Source organism: Antechinus flavipes, chromosome 2 (genome assembly GCF_016432865.1).
Source record: "Antechinus flavipes isolate AdamAnt ecotype Samford, QLD, Australia chromosome 2, AdamAnt_v2, whole genome shotgun sequence".
Lineage (NCBI taxonomy): Eukaryota > Metazoa > Chordata > Mammalia > Dasyuromorphia > Dasyuridae > Antechinus > Antechinus flavipes.
In genome coordinates, this window is record NC_067399.1 from 107,052,708 (window position 1) to 107,072,546 (window position 19,839).

Here is a 19,839-nt window from a genome sequence, read left to right on the forward strand (position 1 = left end):
CAAGCTTCTTCCTCACAGAAAATTCAGCATAAGATTTTTGTCTGGTGTTCTTAGACCTTTATCTCCTGATTTTTTGATTATGTAGCTTCAGTTACTATAGTTGTGTTCTTGTAGTAAAGAAACACAAAGCAGAGTGATATTAAAGAATATTCCCACCACAAAGTGCTCACCTTGAGCACTTGGTTTTTTGGCAGGGAACCCTAATTTTCCTTGAACTGGAAAGGAAAAATTGAAACTGTCCACTGAAATTAAAAAGGCCATTTTACTTATATATCCTAGATGACTTACAGCAAAATAAACCACATAAAGATACTTTTAAAATAATAAAGCATAAAGTTTCTGGTGCTGAATTTCACGTGTGTATATGTGTTTTCGGAATGTCAATATGTATGGAATGGAAATTTATTTCTTTTACTTTGTTCTCAGGTAAGGATCTCGTCTTCAGCCAGTTTCATTTAGTTTAAAATAGCTTCAAGGTGTTGAGGCCGTTGAACAAAATTTTTGTGAGAATGATAATCAACTATTTCAACTCTAGTAACCAGAATAGTATTTAATTCCTATATTCTTTTGAGATTACTCAGTGACACTCTATCTAACTCAAGTTCTTATTTTCCATAACTAGTAAAGAGATGGTCTAATGACAGGTTACTTATTTTCAGGAGTACAAAAATAACTTTCTTTCTTTTCTTATATCCTATAGCTCAGTTGTATCATATACTTTAAATGAACAGCTATATCTATCATTGCATAACTGATATTCTAAAGCCAAAATATTCCTGAAAGAGAAACTTCCTTACAACTACTTTTTTTCAGTTTCTGTTTAAGCTGAGATCCTAACAAATAATCCCATTTACTACCAGAAGCATCCTGACTTTTCCTTTCCTTTTTAGAAAGAAAATATAATCTCTTGATTAATTCTCAACTCTCAGAACTTTATTTTTACTCATGAACTCTACTACTACAAGTATGACTTCTGCATAAGGTAACACTTGAAAAAATCCTTCTGAAATTCTATAATTCTCTATATTACTTTCTTAAGAAGCAGGATTATGTAAAAAATAATAATCAGTAGGTCAAACAAAATGATAATCAGTAAGCATAAAATAAAATTTTATTCATGCCAATCTTTGCAACAACAAATACCTTTTTTGTTTGTTTTACAAACAGAGTTTCAGTAAAAACTCTGGGTGGCTGTCACTATAAGAGCTTTGCTGAGGATAAAAAGACTTTCATCTATCTTAGAAGAGTATTCCTATTAACTAAAATAGAAAGTGAAATCACTTTATGCCAATTAAAACACAATTGCTAAGCTTCTCTTAAAAACAACATTACTTCCCATTTATTCTGTCTTACAACTTTAATACCAGTTGGTTTGAAATGTTTACTATATTATTCAAATTCAGAGGGAAAGAAGGAAAGGGAAGAAAGAGAACAAGAAAGAAAACAAAGGGATAGGGACTGATAAATGGAGTGATTTCTCAATATGTCTTATATGGGCACCATCAGATATCAAATTTCTGTGTCACCCAGCACACGCTTTTATATATTAATTTTCTCTTGTGGCAAGCTTAAATGCCAGACACATTTTTAAAAAGGACAAACACAATTGATCTTTTCATCACTACAATCTTCTGAAATAGAGTTGATTGATGACTACTAGGTACAATAAAAAAGTTACAATTTCTGATTTTCTTCATATTCTAATGTTTCCTTAGTTATTACTATTCCTATGTAAACCTCTAATCTGCAGAAACTGTCTATGTCAATTACTACTCAAAACTTACATTCTAGGACCATCAAAATAAAGTAAAGTAGCATTGTTCTGGGTCAGTAAACAGAACATGTTGTTATTGAGTGGTATTGATTGTCAATATGCTAAGAATTTTCTGGCAGGCATGACCTGCCTAAAATCTTTATGACATACAAAGAGGAAAAAAATTTAGTAACACAAAACACAAAGGAAACAGGGAGAGGAAGGAAATGCACAGAAGGAAATGAAGGCAAAAGGGAATAAAGAATAGCTATTCAAGAACATCTAGTGGTCTCGAATTGTTAGCAGCAGATCTCAGCCAAAGATTCCAGATCAGTGGAAATCCAGCACTTGAGATAAGAGAAGTTTCCAATGTAATGATTTTCTGCTAATTTCCTACTAAGGACATATAAACATAGATTGAAGTATGAAAGATGCCAGGGCTTGCTACTTCCAGATATAGAAACATCCAATTTTCATACTTTAACTGATTATTGCCTTCATGTACACACATATAGATAGATCTATACTGACAATGCTGTTAAAAAAAATCTTTAATATGCACAGAGAAACTGTGTCCCAGTATATAGAAGATACTTATCCATTATACATGTACTCTAAAACAATAAATTTTTTTTCACCAAAAAGACATGCTAGTTGGTTCAAATGAGTTCTAAAGGGCTTGATAAAGAACTTCCACAGTTACATTTGCTGCAAAGGTAACTATTTAAATTCATATTTTCATTTAAAAAGCAATAGAAATTTCTAATGCTATTATCTATGAAAATACCTATTTAAAAAATTATAGTGATTATTGATCACCAATATTTGCTAAATGCTCATTATGTGGTGAATATTACTCAATTTAGTATCTAGGAAAGATGAGGAAGGTATCATCTACATAATAACTTAAAAATATATAATCTTCAACATTTTAAATTAAAAGTTTATTAAAAACTAACTTCTATACTTTGCCATTCCTGCCATTAGATCTGGCATGTGTCTAGCCTCATTTCTTAAATTGTGACTAAAAAAATAAAAATAAAAAGAACTCTGTCAAATCATTAATCATTACTTTTAAGTTACAACAGTAGAAAGTCAATTCACTAATATAAGAAAGAGAAAAAGAAATGCAAAAATTAGTTTCCTCAGGTTAACTGACATAGCTAAGATGCTTTGTGGTAAGCAGCTATAGAAAAACCTGGATAGGGAGTTAGTAGAAGTCTTGTCTTCATCCAGTTGCATGAATATTGACAAAATCACTAAACTGCACTGTTTCAGATTATTCATATGGAAAACAAGGATAATTTTGTTCTACCTGCCTCTAGGGTTTTTATGAAGAAAATATTTTTCTTCTTAATTACAAAACACTGTTAAGTAATAAACAATTACTACCATGTCAATGACAACCATTTAAATGAAAACAAAAGTTCACCTTTGTCTTTAGCTTGAGAGTGATTAAATGTTCTCTCCCAGAAGTATCTTTGGCTTTTAACTTGATGGTACTAAAGGAAGTATCCACATACACGAGTCTGTGTAAGAAAGAGAATGAAAATGATGATAACATTTAGGGGAATTACAATTTGAATTTTTTTTTCCATGCTCCTATTAATCTATTACAAATATTAATCAGAGGCAGTCCTGCGTGGCAGCCATTTCTGCGGCTATAGATTTACCGCTGTTAATACACCGGCCTGGTGCTTAATGCAGTCATATATCTCCGGGTTATTTACAATGTGTGTCAAGGCTCACGCTGTGGTCAGTGAGCACCATGTTTCAGTTTTCCATCACTGGAACCTTTGGCACACACAGCATGTTCCTGTCAACCTCTACTTAGGTACACATTAAACTTCCTGTCAAACTCTTTGATCCATTTCTGCAGTTTCATACAGTATGAGCCTTTTATGCTTTTTTTATTTGTTTTTCTCCTAAATGAACTTCTCCTTTATTATCAATACTGTTCTTGTAGAATATCTAGCTGATATTAGTTCATATACACAAATTGATCCTCCAAGGAAAATGCTATACAAGAACAGGTACAACCCGATTTATTTCCAATAAATTTTCCTTCATAAAAAAAGTTTTATTCAATATATAGAAGTATAGTCAATATACTTCTGACACTTAACCTTGGTCCATATAACTAATATTTTAAACATATGGCATAAGCACAGTTGTTTTGGTTTTAAGTTGCTACAGAAACATGAATTTCCTACAATGGAGACCAATACACTTTGAAATACATCATTCTGTGGAAATATGGTCCCCTGAGTAGTATAAGCTACTGCCAAAAAGGTTCAAATTTAGCAGTATATTTACTAGTGAACTGGGCATGCGGATATTTTTTGACATTTTTACAATACCATTCTCTTGTAAAGATAAAAAGCAGTCTAAGAGTATTGCACAACTTATCACCTAGACTGATGGCAAGACCCATTAGAGTTCAAAACTAGCATTAGCCTCCTGACCTATGTAACAATTTTTTTTTATACCATTATATGTGAGTCCAGTCACTTGATCTGGCATGCTGGGAAAATGGCTTTTTTGCAAGAGATGCTGGGCAAAGAATTGTGGAGCTCTCTTTTCTGCGTGAAAAATAGATCTGAACCAAAGAGGGCACAAAGTCTTGGCTGGAAGAAGCAAAAGAAAAAAACAATTTGCAACCCATGGTTCTAAACTTTAATATACAATATTGATTTTTTAAAATAGCATTCTTAAAAATCTTTGATCTGCTTTTATATCCATCAATGTCTCTCCCAACATCACTAATGGCAGCCAAATGTCAAAAATTTTTATTTATCAGGAGAACATATCAATATGATATTATCTATCTATCCATATATCTGGTAGTTTCTGTCAATTTGGAGGTATCCAAATAAGCAAATAACATTTTTTATATTTCATGAGTTTGTCCTGCAAAGTATGAAATGCTGTCTTAGCCACAGATATACAGACAGATATTCACAAAGTTTTCTTCAAAGTGTTTATAGGGAAGAATGCTTTAAATAAGTTTTTATTATAACTAAACAACCAAAAGTGAAACAGACCCTGTTCTCAAAGACCTCCCATTTGAAGAAGAAGAAACAACACACAAGAGAGAATGTTATATAAATGGAAAAGTCCTTAGGGTATAAGCGGAGGGCAGATAATCCAGACCCTAAAATCCAGGAAATCTTATGGTATATATGGGGAAAGCAATATTGAGATAGGATCTAGGTTGATAGGTTTTCAGATTGTGGCAGTTGGGAAAGGTCCCATGTCTATTTGGCGTATTCTGCTGTCCATTCTGTGATAGTTTCTGGGATGAAGGATAAGATCTAGTTTAGTTTTATTAAAGAAAAGTGGAAAAATAAACTCTAAAACTAGGCTTCATTTCTGCTATTATTATCATCATTGATATTATTCTACCATTACCACCAACACTACAACTATTATAGCTATCTTTTAAAGATTTTCAAAACTCTTTCTATATAGGAAACAGGAAAGAAAAATCAGACTGGTTTTATATGGGTAAAAAAAAAAAAAAAGACAATAAGATACCATTTCCAAAATGTAGTATGAATTTTAAGGTTTGTTGCTAAAATAATCATCAGAGCAAACCATCATGTTAAAGTATGAGAAATCAAAGACTAGAACTTTTTAAAAATTTAAAATTAATCTTCATAGTGGTCACTGTATATTTATAAATTATAGACATGATCTATTGGCATAAAAAAAACCAAACTTGACATCTGTAATGGTCCATTGCCAAACAAAGTTTAAAAGGAAAAGAAAAAACTATTAGATTTCATATATTAGTATTATAAATGCTATTAAATTATTATATACTATTGTCATAAACATACAAACACGCATATATAAAAACTGCATTTTTGTTACACGGATAATGATTCAGTCATTTGGAAAAGATTTAAGGGGAGAAACGGTCTGGGGATCATCTGAAGTTCCTTCTTAATATACAGGTTGATTTTATTTAAATGATTAGATATTATAATTATTTGTATTCTTGTTTCTTATCTATGCTTTCTTTCTTTCTCTCTCTCTCTTTTTTTTTTTTAGCTGAAGCAATTGGGATTAAGTGGCCTTGCCCGGCCAGGGTCACACAGCTAGGAAGTGTTAAGTGTCTAAGACCAGATTTGAACTTAGGTCCTCCTGCCTTCAAGGCTGGTGCACTATCTACTACAGTACCTCGCTGCCCCTCATATATATTTTCAGGAGGAAATGCTATTAAAGCTTAATCCTTTTCTAGTTCAGAAAGACCACTGAGTGACTTCACAATATAATTCAGAAAAACCTAGTCCATTCACATTGCTTGAGGGATTCATCTCACAAGTTAGGTCATGAAGAAAGTATACAAAATTCTCCAAATCCTCTCCTCTTTATTTCCCTAGTATGTATTATCTTCATTTATTAGAATGTAAGCTCTTTGAGGGCAAGGACTTTCTGCTTCTCTTTATCTTCCCAGAATTTAATTCAGTACTTGGTACACTGTAAATGTTTAATAAATGCTGATAGTTCAATTCAGACTCATGACAGGTAGTTTATAATGGTCAAAGAGTAAGAATATATTTTTGCTTAATAGAGGCATCCCTTTAGTTTGCCCAGATCAGACTTAAAGAAGGAATAGATACTGTAGGAAGATATGAATTAAAATTATGCCTCAGATAAATATTATAAGATGGGTGACCTGGATTTACTTCACTTCCTGATTTCAGGTTCATCTTTCCATGAGATCTATCTTAGATTGCTCATCTACTGATACTCCAAAAGAGATCCCAACAAAAACAATGATCTCTGTTTAGTAATTCTAATAAACCTTACTGAAACCTGGTAGCTTTATTTTACTATGGCAATGGAATTTCACTTTGTATTTCACAATTATCATAAAATAGAAGGGGGAAGCCTTTTTTTTTTCTGATTTAACAAGAAGAAATCTGACAATCAGGACCTTTCTCCAAGCAAGCAGATGATTGTACATTTAAAAAATTACACACCTCTGACAAATCTAGGTAAAATGCAAGAGTAGAGAGGGAATTTTTTTCTTCTGTAACAGGTCATATAATCCATCTATAGAAGAGAAAAACTTGAAATGCTGAGCAGCCAAGTTGAAAGGAAGATCACACTTCATTTACTAAATAAAATGTCTGTTAAAAGAGTCCCCTTGTCAGCATAGGGTCCCTTCAGAATTTGAGAGCATATGATTGTTGAAGTAAAAAGGTTTCCTACCTAGTTCCAAAGTTAGTTTTAACAAAATGAAATATTTATTTCCTTCAATTCTGGGATTCTATCCCTATCAAATGGAAACCTTGTTTTTTGGCAACATTAATATTTTCAGCTATATTTCCTTAAAAGGTCATTTTGCAAAATTACATGGAAAGAAGTAGAAAAGATACTATTGAGACTTCTATTCACATCATTTGCCTTTGTAATTCATATGTCCTTATCCACCTACCTCTCTGGAGGAAAAAAAAAAGGGGTTTTAGTTTGATTTGTTTTCATACATACAAGTAGCAACAAAAATAATTTCAGCTTTCTTTTCCATCATCATCAAAATTTACACTGGATTAGAAAAGAAAAGTTGTAATGGTGAAAGTCAGCATAGATAACCACTCTCTATTGCAATTCAAATAAAATGCCAAATTCTGATTGAAATATTTACCAGGTGAGCACATCTGGACTATTCACTAGGTTCAAAACAAGTTTTAATCACTTCAGATTGGCTGGAGGGCCTGATCCTGTGTTCAGAGGCTTCTAAAAAACTCCTGAACAAAAATAAGTAGATAGATAGCTAGATAGATAGATAGAAAGGTAGACAGATAAATGAATGAATAAGTAAATAAATAATTAAGCAAGTGAAAGAAAGAAAGAAAGAAAGAAAGAAAGAAAGAAAGAAAGAAAGGAAGGAAGGAAGGAAGGAAGGATAAAAACCACTGAATAAATTGGAATTGAAGAGTTGAGTATTTGGCATTAGAAGATTCTAAAAAAAATTCTGAGAAATTTCTTAAAAGAAGAAAGAGAAAAACATTTCATTCTCAGCTTTGATCTCCTCCACTCCCCTTCATCTGAAAAGGACTTCCTGCATTTCAGAGGGCCAGAGGATGTGGGATTTCCCATCCTCTTATTATCCCTGAGAAGTTTCTGCATCAAGAACCAAGGACAAAATGGACACAAATTCAAAGCTTACTATGTGATCCTAGGCAAGTTGTTAAATCTCTATTTGTCTCAGCTTCCTCATCTGTAAAATGGGGATTCTAACAGGATCTACCTCCCAGGGCTGTCATGAGGATTCAATGATATAATAATTGTAAAGCACTTAGCACTGAGCCCGAATTAGCACTATAGAAATGTGAGCTATTATTAGTGTTTATTATCATAAAAGAGCTTGGCAGAAAAATTACACCAACCCTAAAGGAAGCATCTTGAAGATTCTAACAAAAAGACTTTGAGGAATGATGAGTTATTCTTTTACAGACGTTATCCCTAAACTTGAACCTATATTCCCTTAGATCCTAAATATACAGGTAGAAGAATGTTTCACAAACTTGGGGTAAGGGAAGGAAAGGATTTTTTTTTTTTTACTAAATTTTGATGGTGGTGGAAAATTTAGAAATACACCTTTCTAAAAGATAATGAAATCAATCAGTCAGAATTTCTATGAATATTTAACCAAAGCAGGAAGTACAACAATCCAATCCAACAAGAAACCATAACCAGATTGATTGTATTATTTTTATTGCTTTATTGTTTATTTATCTATAAAGTAGAACAAAAAGAAGATTACATGTGAACCTATGAATTATAAGGAAGAAAAAATGGGTTGGTCCTATAGTAAGAGCAACATCTAAAGCGTTAAAAAATTAAACAAACAATGGTTCTCTAAAGATAACATCCTCAATTTTGTTGAGCAAAAAATGCAAAGATATTTTAAAAATATATCAAATCCTAATATTATTTAATAAATTTATGTTCCATCAAGTCCTATTCTGATGCTCTAGTCACATGGAGATGGTTCTGAATTGTGAAAAACTATGCCAATGAAGCAACATTAGCAGATACTTTCAAGCTAAAAGGCTTTGAATATGGGCCCAAGAATGATGTGGATGTCCTGTATCCAAGGTCCAGACTTGCTAGCTAAGTAAAAAAAGTCACATCATCAAATTAGCCATTATCAGTCTTAATCACAGAAGTATACTTGTCAATCACAGCAACCCTCAAAGATTACCTACCAACGTCAAAATGAATTGTGATATGTCAGTGGGAGGATTACTCACTACAATGAAATCATAGATGACTGAAGAGTTAAAGAAATATTAAAAAAAAATAAACTTACTTATCCCAACCCAGAGTTTCTATTTCTTCAACAAGACATAAGTAGTAATGAGGAGGAGGTGGTGGTGCATATAGCTCTTGTTTATTCTTCAATGCAACTTCCTGTTTAAAGAGAAAGACAAATACATATACATACATCAGCCCCAGTGTGATAGGATCAGTACCAAATGACAATAAACAATTTCATTAAAGTTTTCTGGGCTAATCCAAAAACCCTATAAATCTAGCTGACAAGCCTTTTCTCAGTCATGGTGAAACATGGGAAAGTTACAGAATTTATCAGGTAATAAAGTCAGTGAGGATGCTGGGTGGCAGGTTAGGGGGGGATGTGACTTAAGATTTCTGAGCCTTAACTTTCCATTAATTATTACTCAAACCTTGAAAAAAATTTATCTAAAAATAACTACCCTCAAACTCTTCTATTTCTTCATCTCTTTCTGAATCTATCAAGTGAAGAAAAGTAACTCACAAAATACTCCAAGTGGCTCCTTAGCATAAAAGTAGGAACTCACTACTTCAGTGAAATTGCCTATCTTTTTTTCCTGTTGGTATATCCTCATCCAAAGAAAGAAACAAAATAATCAATAATTGTTCCAGTTATCCATGTCCTAATTCTTTCCATTCCCTGGCTCTAGTATCTTATATGCTATTCTCTTCCTCCCTACCAAAGCTTTTTCTCATTCATGAATAGCTCAAAAGTTATCTGGAGAAATTACACCCACAAGACAATGATGTCGGTGATAGGTAGCATTTAGTACAGTGAGGATTGCAAAGCACTTTACAAATATCTCATTTTTTCCCTCCCAGAACCTTTTGGAGATAGATGCTACTATTATTCCAAATTTACATATCAGGAAACTGAGGCAGGTAAAGATTAAGTGATGTTCCCAGGATTATATAACTAATAAGTACCTGAGGCCACATGTCGACTCAGATCTACACAATCCACTGCATTACCTAGTAGTCAAGAGAATGAAAGGAAGGTCTTCTCCACCCCAAACATAGGATGGAATTGTATATGGAAGTTCCAAAATATGACACAGAAGAACATGGTCTAAATTGGTATAATTTGTCATGATAAGCACCCATTGGAAGAAGAACCCACATCATGGATTTATTGGAATCAAGGCTACCTTGCTCTCTATCGATCTCTCTAAGGTGACAGTCAAAAACTACAAACAAAATTATAAAGAAAACAAGATCAAAATCAACAACAATGGAGCAGTTAAAATTAAGAATGAATACTGCTCCATTTTGAAATCGCTAACGTTTACAAATTTGGCATTTGAAAAAATATTTTAAGATACTCTCAATTTTATTGAGTGTAAGAAATATTTACAAATTACTTTGGTGTTCACGTTGTCAGAAAAGCCAGAAGGCATTACGAAAAGTGTAGGAGTGCAACAGAAGGAGGAAAGGAATTGACAAGAAAAACATTGGGGATGAGACAGAAAATTTAAGTTTAAAAAAAAAAAATCCAAGCTGGGAAGGGGAGAGAAAAGCAGGAAAAGAGTTATCAAATTTTAACCCACAGTATGACCACAGACAAATTATAACCTCTTAGTGTAACCAAGGAAATTCTTTATGCTAAATTACAACTGTTCATCTCCATTGGTAGAGGAAATTTCTTAACTACAAAAAAAAGGTCCCTACACTAATGAAATCAGTTCTGGTAAAAAGACAACAGCAAAATGTATTTTCATTTTAATCTTGGGATCCTTCCATTTTGAAAAGGTATTATTCTCCACAGAAAATTATTATGAAAATGAAGGAAATGATTATTAATAACCAATGATTTGGGGAGGTCCAGAGCTCCCCCTCTTTCTATAGTCTTCATTTCAAATTTCAAAAAAGGACATTACTGATAATAAGATTGGATTAACTTGGTCAGAGTCCACCCAACCTTATAAGGAATTTAATCTAAGTCCATTGTGTACTACTCAGGTTTGGGTGAGAATAACTTCTTTGATTAGATTGCCCAAAGCAGAGGGTGGTCTGGACAGTCTTGGTCTAAGAGTGACAAAATGTTATTCTCTCAGCCCCTCATTGGAGTGAGCCCATTTCTCATTATAATATTTATTCTCTCATTAATTGTTAACCAATTAGATTTGATTGACACCCTCAGGAACATCCACTTTTCCAAAGGCATATAAACTGTGCCATGTACTGCAGTACAATCAAGACTGCCACTGACCTCTTTTATTAATAAAATACTGGCATTATTAACAAAATGATTAGTTACCCAGAAATTATGTTTCTCAAACTTTTTAAATGTCACAAAATTATGGTAATTGACAGATTTCAAGTTTAAAATAGAAATTTATGTGAAAAAATTCAGTCAAGGCTAATAACTAAAATGGCTCTTCTAGTTCTAAAACTATATTAAAGTGAAAATAAATTATAAAGTTAATAGAGGGAGCATAGCCTAGCAGATATAGTGCTGGGCTTGTTTAGGAAGATCCTGGTTCAAATCCAAAAACATTACTAACTGCCTAACTAAACAAATCATTTACCTTTCTATCTGAATTAGGGAGCTGGACTTGGTAGGCTTCCAAGGTCACTATCAGTTATAAATCTATAATCCTACAAGAGATAGGATGGGACAGTGGGGAAAGTTAAAAGCACTGGATTAGGAGTCAGAAAACACAGATTTAAATTATTCTGTTACTTACTTCCAGTGTGAAGATACAAACTCTCCTGGCTTCTACTTTCTCATTTGTAAAATAAACTCTTAAATCTGTGAGGTTATAAATGCCTACACATAAATTCCAACAGTACAATTAAGAACTAAAAAGAAAATACATACCTGGGGGGGAGGAGGAGAAATCTACACCATTTTCAATAACTTTATAAGATGTGATTTTTAAAAAAAAATTAGACAGTGTTACCCTCTAGAGAACTCCAAGTGAGTAGCATGACTTACTAAGGTAAATCTGCTATAGAGTTAAAGTTACATAGACTGTTCTGGGTGACACTATGGATCAGAGATAAAATATAATCATTGGTCTTCCTAATTCAGAGAACTGTCTATAATATACTACACTGATTTTTATTAAAAATGCTTAATACTTTGCTAAAAATAACCAGAAACCTAAAAGTATAATATTTAAATATTAAGTATTAAATAGTAAGTATTTTGGCTTATTAGAAGGGAAATGAATAAAAGGTGTTTGCTTTATTTATAAATTTCAAAGGTTATTTTTTCTTTTTTTTTGGAAATGTCAGATTTAATTCAGAAAGACTATAAACTACCAAAATCAGATAGTCCTTTATGCTTTAATAATAATAATAATAATTCATTTGTATACATAACATTTTCAACATTGTTAAGTGCTTTGCAAATAATAAACTTGTGAGGTAGGCAGTACAAAATATTAATAGTGTCCCATTTTGCAAATGAGAAAAAAATCTCTCAGATATTAAATAACTTGCCTCTTGTCACACAGCTAGTAACTGAGATAAGATTTAAACTGAAATTTCCAGAATTTCTTATTTCTACTATTTCATACTAACTCCCAACAGGGAAAAAATAACCATCCCACCCCCTTACTCAAACATCATTATCAAACAAGATTTTTTTTTTTTTTTTTGCTGTTTCTGCTTTTTGAAAAAAGAGATCAAGATAAATCTATAATGACAAAAATTACTATTATAATTAAGAATCCATAAGATGGGATAGGAATGCCAAATAACCAATGTTGAAATTGCCAAAGTGCTCTCTAGGTTTTAAAAAGCAGAGCTCAGAATAATCAAGCTTCATTAATCCTTGTATCTTAAGTAATTTGCTACCCCCCCAAAAAAAATCAGGTCTATTTTTTACGCCTTAAAAACAGGCTACTAACCCAATCTTTCTCAGAGTTTATTCTCTACAACTAGAGAGACCAATCATCAATCCAATGATATTATATACTTTTCAGAACTTTATGTCCCATCCAGGACACAAGCAAAAAAGAAAAATAAAAGTCCACTACAAATTATGTTGATGTGCTGATTAAGAAAAAAATGTCTCTTGGAGGAAAAATGATGTTATAATAGGAAGAGCAATGAAAGTATTCTTAGCATATAACCAAAAAGCAATATAAAAAATCTTTTTTATAGCAAAGTATTTAAAATTCAGTCACCAATTCAGAATGATTGTCCTTGCTCTTCAATCTTTACAGAAAAGATGAAATTAATAATAATCTATAGAAAAGATGCAATCCATTTTTTGGTGGGGGAAGAGAGTAACAACTAAAAGTCAATATAAAACTTATGCAGTTACACTGAAGTCAACCAATATAAATTTGGTAACCGCTTAAGTCATTAAAATCAATCACATCATAATTTCTTCAAAGGTGATGAATATCATCACCTTAACACTAGTAACTTCAAAATTCAAGCTAATAAATCTTACATTTGTAAGAGCTCTAGATCTTGGATTAACAAAAAAAATCAGAAATCTACACTTATTTAAAAAAAAAAGTAAGCTAAGTCTGATAGGATCAAATTTTCCTATAAATATATATATGAAACATAAATGTTAAATATTTCCTGCAACTTAGAAATCTGCCTCAGTAATTCTAAAGGTTAGAGTTCCAAATGAGTCACTCCTGTGTTTATATGAGTTACTAAATCTAAATTTGTTTTTTACATTAAACTAAAATATAAACAGTCCATATTATCATTTGCTATCTCCTTTTAACATAATCATTATTTCTTCAAATTATGTGCTAAATACAGCTGTGACTGATGGCTTAGGTAATAAATAGAATTATTTTTCATGACTGCTTAATAGGGCAAAGCTGTGTTGTTTTAATTTAGTCTCCACATACATTTAACTTATTTGCCTATAGCTTGACTTGTAAAGTTTTTTTTTTTTAATTCTCCTAATATTATGAAGAAAAAAAAGGAAATTTCCCTTAGACAAATTTATTTTTATTAATATTTTACTACTGGCACATGTTGAAAATAAAACTATAAGGAAATAAATCATTAAAGTATTTATAAATATTTCTTTTTTAAAGCATTTGTTCTTAGTAATGTGACTATAAAAAAACTCTCTATTCTTAGTGTGTGCACACAAATACACATTCACACACACATACACATACACACAGTTATTTGTTTCAGTCACATCCAATTCTTTGTGACCCCATGTGGGATTTTTTGAGCAAGGATTCTGAAGCAATTTGCCATTTCCTTCTGCAGCTCATTTTGCAAATGATGAATAGAACAAGGTTAAGTGACTTGCCCAGGTGACACAAGTAAGTGTCTGAGGTGGGATCTGAACTCAGGTGGCTAAGTCTGGCTACTTGAGAGCTAGCCATCTCTCTCTCATATCATCTGATACACAAAGACACAAACATATATACATATACATAGTTAAATGACTTGCCAGAGTAACATAGCAAGTAAAGCCTGAAGCTGGTCTGAATCCAGTCTTCCTGACTCCAGAACCAAGTGCTCTAACTACTCTGTATACACAGATAAAACACATATGTGCATGTGTGCATATGTGGGGGGTGTTTAGGATAACACAGAACAAAAACTCATTATACAAATAAGCTTAAAAAAGTCCTTCAGGATCACTTGGTCCAACCAACTTATTTACAGACAAAGAAAATTGAAATACAGAGAATGTAAGTATACTACCCAAGATCATAACTGTTAGTTTTGATCTTGTTCCATGTCTCATCACTTTTATTTTTTTAATCACTTGTTTAAAAAAAAGTGCTATATAATTTTTAAAATTCAGTAATTCTAGAATGATTATTTAAATATTTCTTGGCTTACTAAGTTTACATGTACAACTATCCTGGGGAATCTGATACTTCTTTTACATTTTTAAGCATCTCCTTGGATTTCCAAAAGTTCTTTGAGAGAAAGGACTTTATTCGTACATTCATGACCTTCACCAACTGGCCAGAGCAAATAGTAAGGACCATATGCGTATTAGTTTGTTATTTAATTAAACAAATTCCACCAGGAATTAACATAGGTTAAGGGGAATAGACTTCCAGGCCAGTTGCGAGGTATACTAACCCAATATATTCAATCAGTAATTTTAAGGGCTATGGGGGAGAATCTGAAATCCTAATTATGTCAGTTTAAAACGAAGTTAGAGAAATTATAAAAAAACCGATAGAACAGTAATACAGTGTCAGATTAAATTTCTTACCAAAATCATCTTCAACTCCATCATAAAGCTCACCAGGTCAGGAGAGTACTGCAATCTCTAAATTAAACAATAGTTCCAATTAATTTTACTTGTTCATTGGAATTAAAATGTAGGTCAACCTGAATGTGAAAAATTAAATAACAAATTAAACACATCTGCATCTCTTAAGTATGGTGACTATATGAAACATTAACCTTTTGACAATTATCTTTATTGAATACACAGCAATGTTCTTAATAAAAATAATTTTTTAATTCCAATAAACAATCTTCAAATAAATTTTAATGAATTAATATTAAGCTGAGAATGATGCTACTAAATACCATGGTATCTACTGTATTTATTTAACAGACTGTGAACTCCCTGTGGGTAATATCTACCTTTTATCTAATCTTATCTCCCCTAATCTTAACATAGTGTTCTACTGATCATAAGTGTTTAATAAACACTTTTGTTTGTTTGTTGAAATTAATCGAATTGTCCCCACAATTCTTAGGACTAGATTGGCAATCTTACTCTGAATTTTCATCCAGCCAAAAAAAAAAAAAAAAAGGAAGAAAAGAAATAGATTAATTATTATCTAAAAACAACATTGTGTTAATAAAGGAAAAGAAAAGAAACTTTTATAGTTGAAAAATGAAATTAAAATGAATGGATTCAAAATAAGTAAAGATCAAGACTTCATATATTATTTTGATTTCCTCTTATGACCTTGAAGACATTATTATTTATGTGCCAGAAATTATCCTATAGTAACTTAGTCAATCCTCCAAGAGAAAGCAGCAACTATTGGAAAAAAATGAAAAGCCAAACTTCCAAAAGCCAAATGATTATTTAAAAATGTCAAAAGCTCTTTGAAATCTCTCATAATTTATTTTTAAACCCCTATAAGAATCAGAGAATAAAAGAAAGCAATGAAAAGCAATATCTTGCATTATCTTGTATCTTTAGCTGAAACCCTGAATTATTCTTCTGTTTAATGCTACATTGTATTGCCAGTTACCTTTTATATACAATTGAACCAATACTGCAAGTAATTCTGAACAAGGTCAACAAATGAATTTTTTTTCTCCTCTTCCTTTTAGAAATTTAAAATAAACAACAAAAATATGTAGGATGAATAGATTTAAATCATAGATTCAAAGTTGCAGGGGACTTCATAGGTCATCCAAGTCTAGCCAAGCCTCTTCATTTCATTAGGAAAATGAAGCCCAGAGAATATGTGATTTATGCATTAAAGCCAAACTGTAAATGATTCTGCATAAGGGTAACCAGTGAATTTTTCCTTTCTTATTTTTGACAAAAAAATTTTATAAGGTAACAAACTTACAATAGAGCTAAATAATAAATAGATTCACAGATTTAAATGGGATTTTCAAGGTCACCTAATCTAATGTCTTTACTTTACGAGCAAAATGGTCAAGTCACTTGCCCAAAGTCAGTTATAAGTGGTAGATTTAAACTAGCTTATTCTGACTCCAAATCCAGGACTTTTTCACCTATGCCCTCTGTTGTATAGCCATCCTCAGAGTATTGAGGAGGTGGTCTGTTTTCTACTGACCACTGACAATTTCTCTTCTTTGTTTACTAGAGCTGAAAAATAGTCCATAACTGTTAACATTGGTTGAGGCAAATTCTAGGTTTTTTTGGCTTATTCATCATAGCAAGTGTTCTGTATAAATTAAATGTCTCTAAGAAATGGTAATGTTCTTTACTTTTGTCAATTACTGAATTTTTTTCAAGTGACAGCTTGTTCAATAGGTAAGAAGAAAGTTCCCATGCTAACATTACTTTTCTAAATTTTACTTTTTTCAAATCTCCTATTCATTTCGACCTTTGCTCTAAAAAGGGAGTAACCTGTTAGCACACAGGTTAGATGATTTGGAAGCAATTTCCATTTTGGCAATCATTTCACATCCAGATTTCCTGAGTTTTATTTTTCTGGTGATGTTCTTAACATCTGCCAAGTTCAACAGCATGAGACTCTTCTTGTAGTATCTATCCATGAGGCTTCTAAGTAATTTGAAAATCTCTGGCTATTTTAAATTCTGGATTTCAAATTATATTTTACAAAATAGTTTTGTTCATCATTCCCATGACCAAATTCACATTGAAGTTACCTAGTATGAAGGCACATGGAGATTAAGTTTAGAAAGTCTGGCCAATTTTTCTATTAAAGTGTTTCTCATGCATACATTACATTAACACTGCATAAGATACTATGGCAAATGCAGATCCAGAGATAACATTGTTCAACAATCTGAGTATCAATGCAAGAAGAAACAACAAATACCAATGATATTTACCAAAATCAAGGATGTCCTACATCAAGGATATCCTGCCTCAAGTCCAAATTGAAGTGTGCAATCAGTGCACATGATGCCCCCCATGTCCAACCTCCATATCTTTCCTCAGCTATCTTCAATACCTGGATTGCTCTCCCTCTTCATTTTTCTCTACCTTGGGGAATCTCTAATTTCCTTCAAGACAGGCAACTAAGAGACATGCAGATAGAGTTAATAGATCTGGACCCCGGAAAACAAGATTTCAAATCCTGAGTAAGGATTTGACTTTACTTAGCCCTTTGCCTTAGTTTTCTCAACTGTTAAAATAGTAAATGGATGGTGAGAATAGTTCACTTGGACAAAAATACAACAGGATAGTCAAAATAAAGAATTTAAATCCCCAATTAAAATACATCATAATTGCAATACCAGAGAGGAAAGAATGGATCATATAAAGTAGAAAGGGCTTTTTATATTTTTAATATTCTTTTCAGGCTCAATTTTGCTAATTAATTATGTGAAAACAAACTTTTATTTTAAGATTAGGACAAGAAATAATAATTAGGGGAAAATATTTTCATACAAAATATGTATCCATATATGAATATGGAAAGTTAAATGTAGAGAAAATGGCAAAGTAACTGGGTATCAACTTTATAATGAAAATATATTTAACTTTTTTTCTGAAAGGGGATTTACTCATTAACATTTTAACATAACTTTAAAACATGTTGTTGATTTAAAGTTCTCTACTATACTCATACACAGATACAAATTAAACACTCCTATTATCCTAATGATTGGGAGCTTTTGATATATACATATGCAGACATATGCTATAAATATGTATATATATATTCATATGTGTATACATATACATATATACACCTACATATAATCAATATTACTGCTCTTAACAAATAATAAATTCATTTAACTCCTATGCATAAGATATTTTTTAAAAGGACATACTTGGTTTAATATCTGATGATATCCATCCAGTATTGTCTTCAGTTGCCAACTACAAAGTATTCTAAAAATTAAAAATGGGATAAAAGGTTTTTAAAATTGTTTTTATAGGTGATACATGGCTTTGTCCTCACCCAAAACACTATTTAAAAATTTATTTATATGATACAAACATACTTATGTGGGTATATAAAAGAGAAAAATAAACATAATTCTGACAAATTAATTTTATTACTAATAACTAAAGTATTGTCTTCAAAATTTTTAGTGTTATTTTTAGCTATCTTTAAAGTACTATATAATCACAAATTTTATTAATATGATCAATTTTAGTTTAGGCAGGAATGTAAAGGATTTTCATTAGCATATGAAATCCAAAAAAAAAGTTGATATTTATACAGTGCTTTAAGTAGTTTGCAAAGCACCTCAATAATAATAATAATAACAACAATAATAATAATGATAATTTAAAAATTAAAAATAAAATTTAATGATAATTATTGATAATAAAAAAATTATATAGTGCTTACTATATATCAAGCACTGTTCTAAACACTGTAATTAGCACTTTAGTGGATCCTTACAGCAGTTCTAGGAGGAGGTGCTATCATTATCACCATTTTAAAGATGAGGTAATTGAGGCAAACAGATTTCTCACAACTAATGTCTGAGGCCAAACTGGAACTCTCAAATGTTTCTGATTCCAGGACTGGCCTTCTATCCAATGTGCCAGCTAGCCATCCTGTGAAGGGATATGCCATCATGTATCATTATTCCCATTTTACAGAGAAGGAAAGAGGCGAAGTAATGTGTTCAATCTTATAATTAGTAAATATGAGAACCAGAGTTTTTCCCACCTCTTTCCTGATTCCCAGTTCAATAATCTTTCTACTATATTTCACCATATTGAAAAATGATTACTTTAAGAACAATACACAGTAATTATGACTTACCATAATACTATTCTTAACAACAGAACTAAAATATTTTTCTACTGAATGAGCTTCTCCTCCCAAAAGGAGTTAAACAAAAATTTTACAAGTTAAATAAAAAACAAAGCTATATCTTATACTATATCAGACTTGTATTTAGCATCTAGGACCAGAGAGGAAAAAGTCTTTTTTGCTTCTTAGTCAGAGCATATCTGAGGCACTGAGCTCAGTTCTGGATGCCAAATTTGCAAAATCGTGTTAAAAAGCTAGAGACCATCCAGAGAAGGACAAGCAGGATAATGATAGGCTCTCAGTGAGGCCATAGAAGGCTGGATACAGGAAATGGGGATAATTAGCCTAGGGAAGAGAATTTTTAAGATGGAAGGTTAGAGAGATACCATAGATTTCTTCAAAAAT

General features: G+C 31.8%; 1 protein-coding gene across 2 annotated transcripts in view; it reads right to left on the minus strand.

The window, feature by feature from the left end:
* The window catches only part of FANCL (FA complementation group L), a 79,760-nt gene that overhangs the window by 36,727 nt on the left and 23,194 nt on the right, over window positions 1–19,839 (minus strand). For both annotated transcript variants that reach the window (XM_051975321.1, XM_051975320.1), the window contains exons 3-6: window positions 18,494–18,554; window positions 15,237–15,293; window positions 9,081–9,181; window positions 3,186–3,282 (exon numbers count right to left, since the gene is read on the minus strand). In XM_051975321.1, the coding sequence (XP_051831281.1) occupies window positions 3,186–3,282; window positions 9,081–9,181; window positions 15,237–15,293; window positions 18,494–18,554 (316 nt within the window). The remainder of the gene's footprint in view (window positions 1–3,185; window positions 3,283–9,080; window positions 9,182–15,236; window positions 15,294–18,493; window positions 18,555–19,839) is intronic.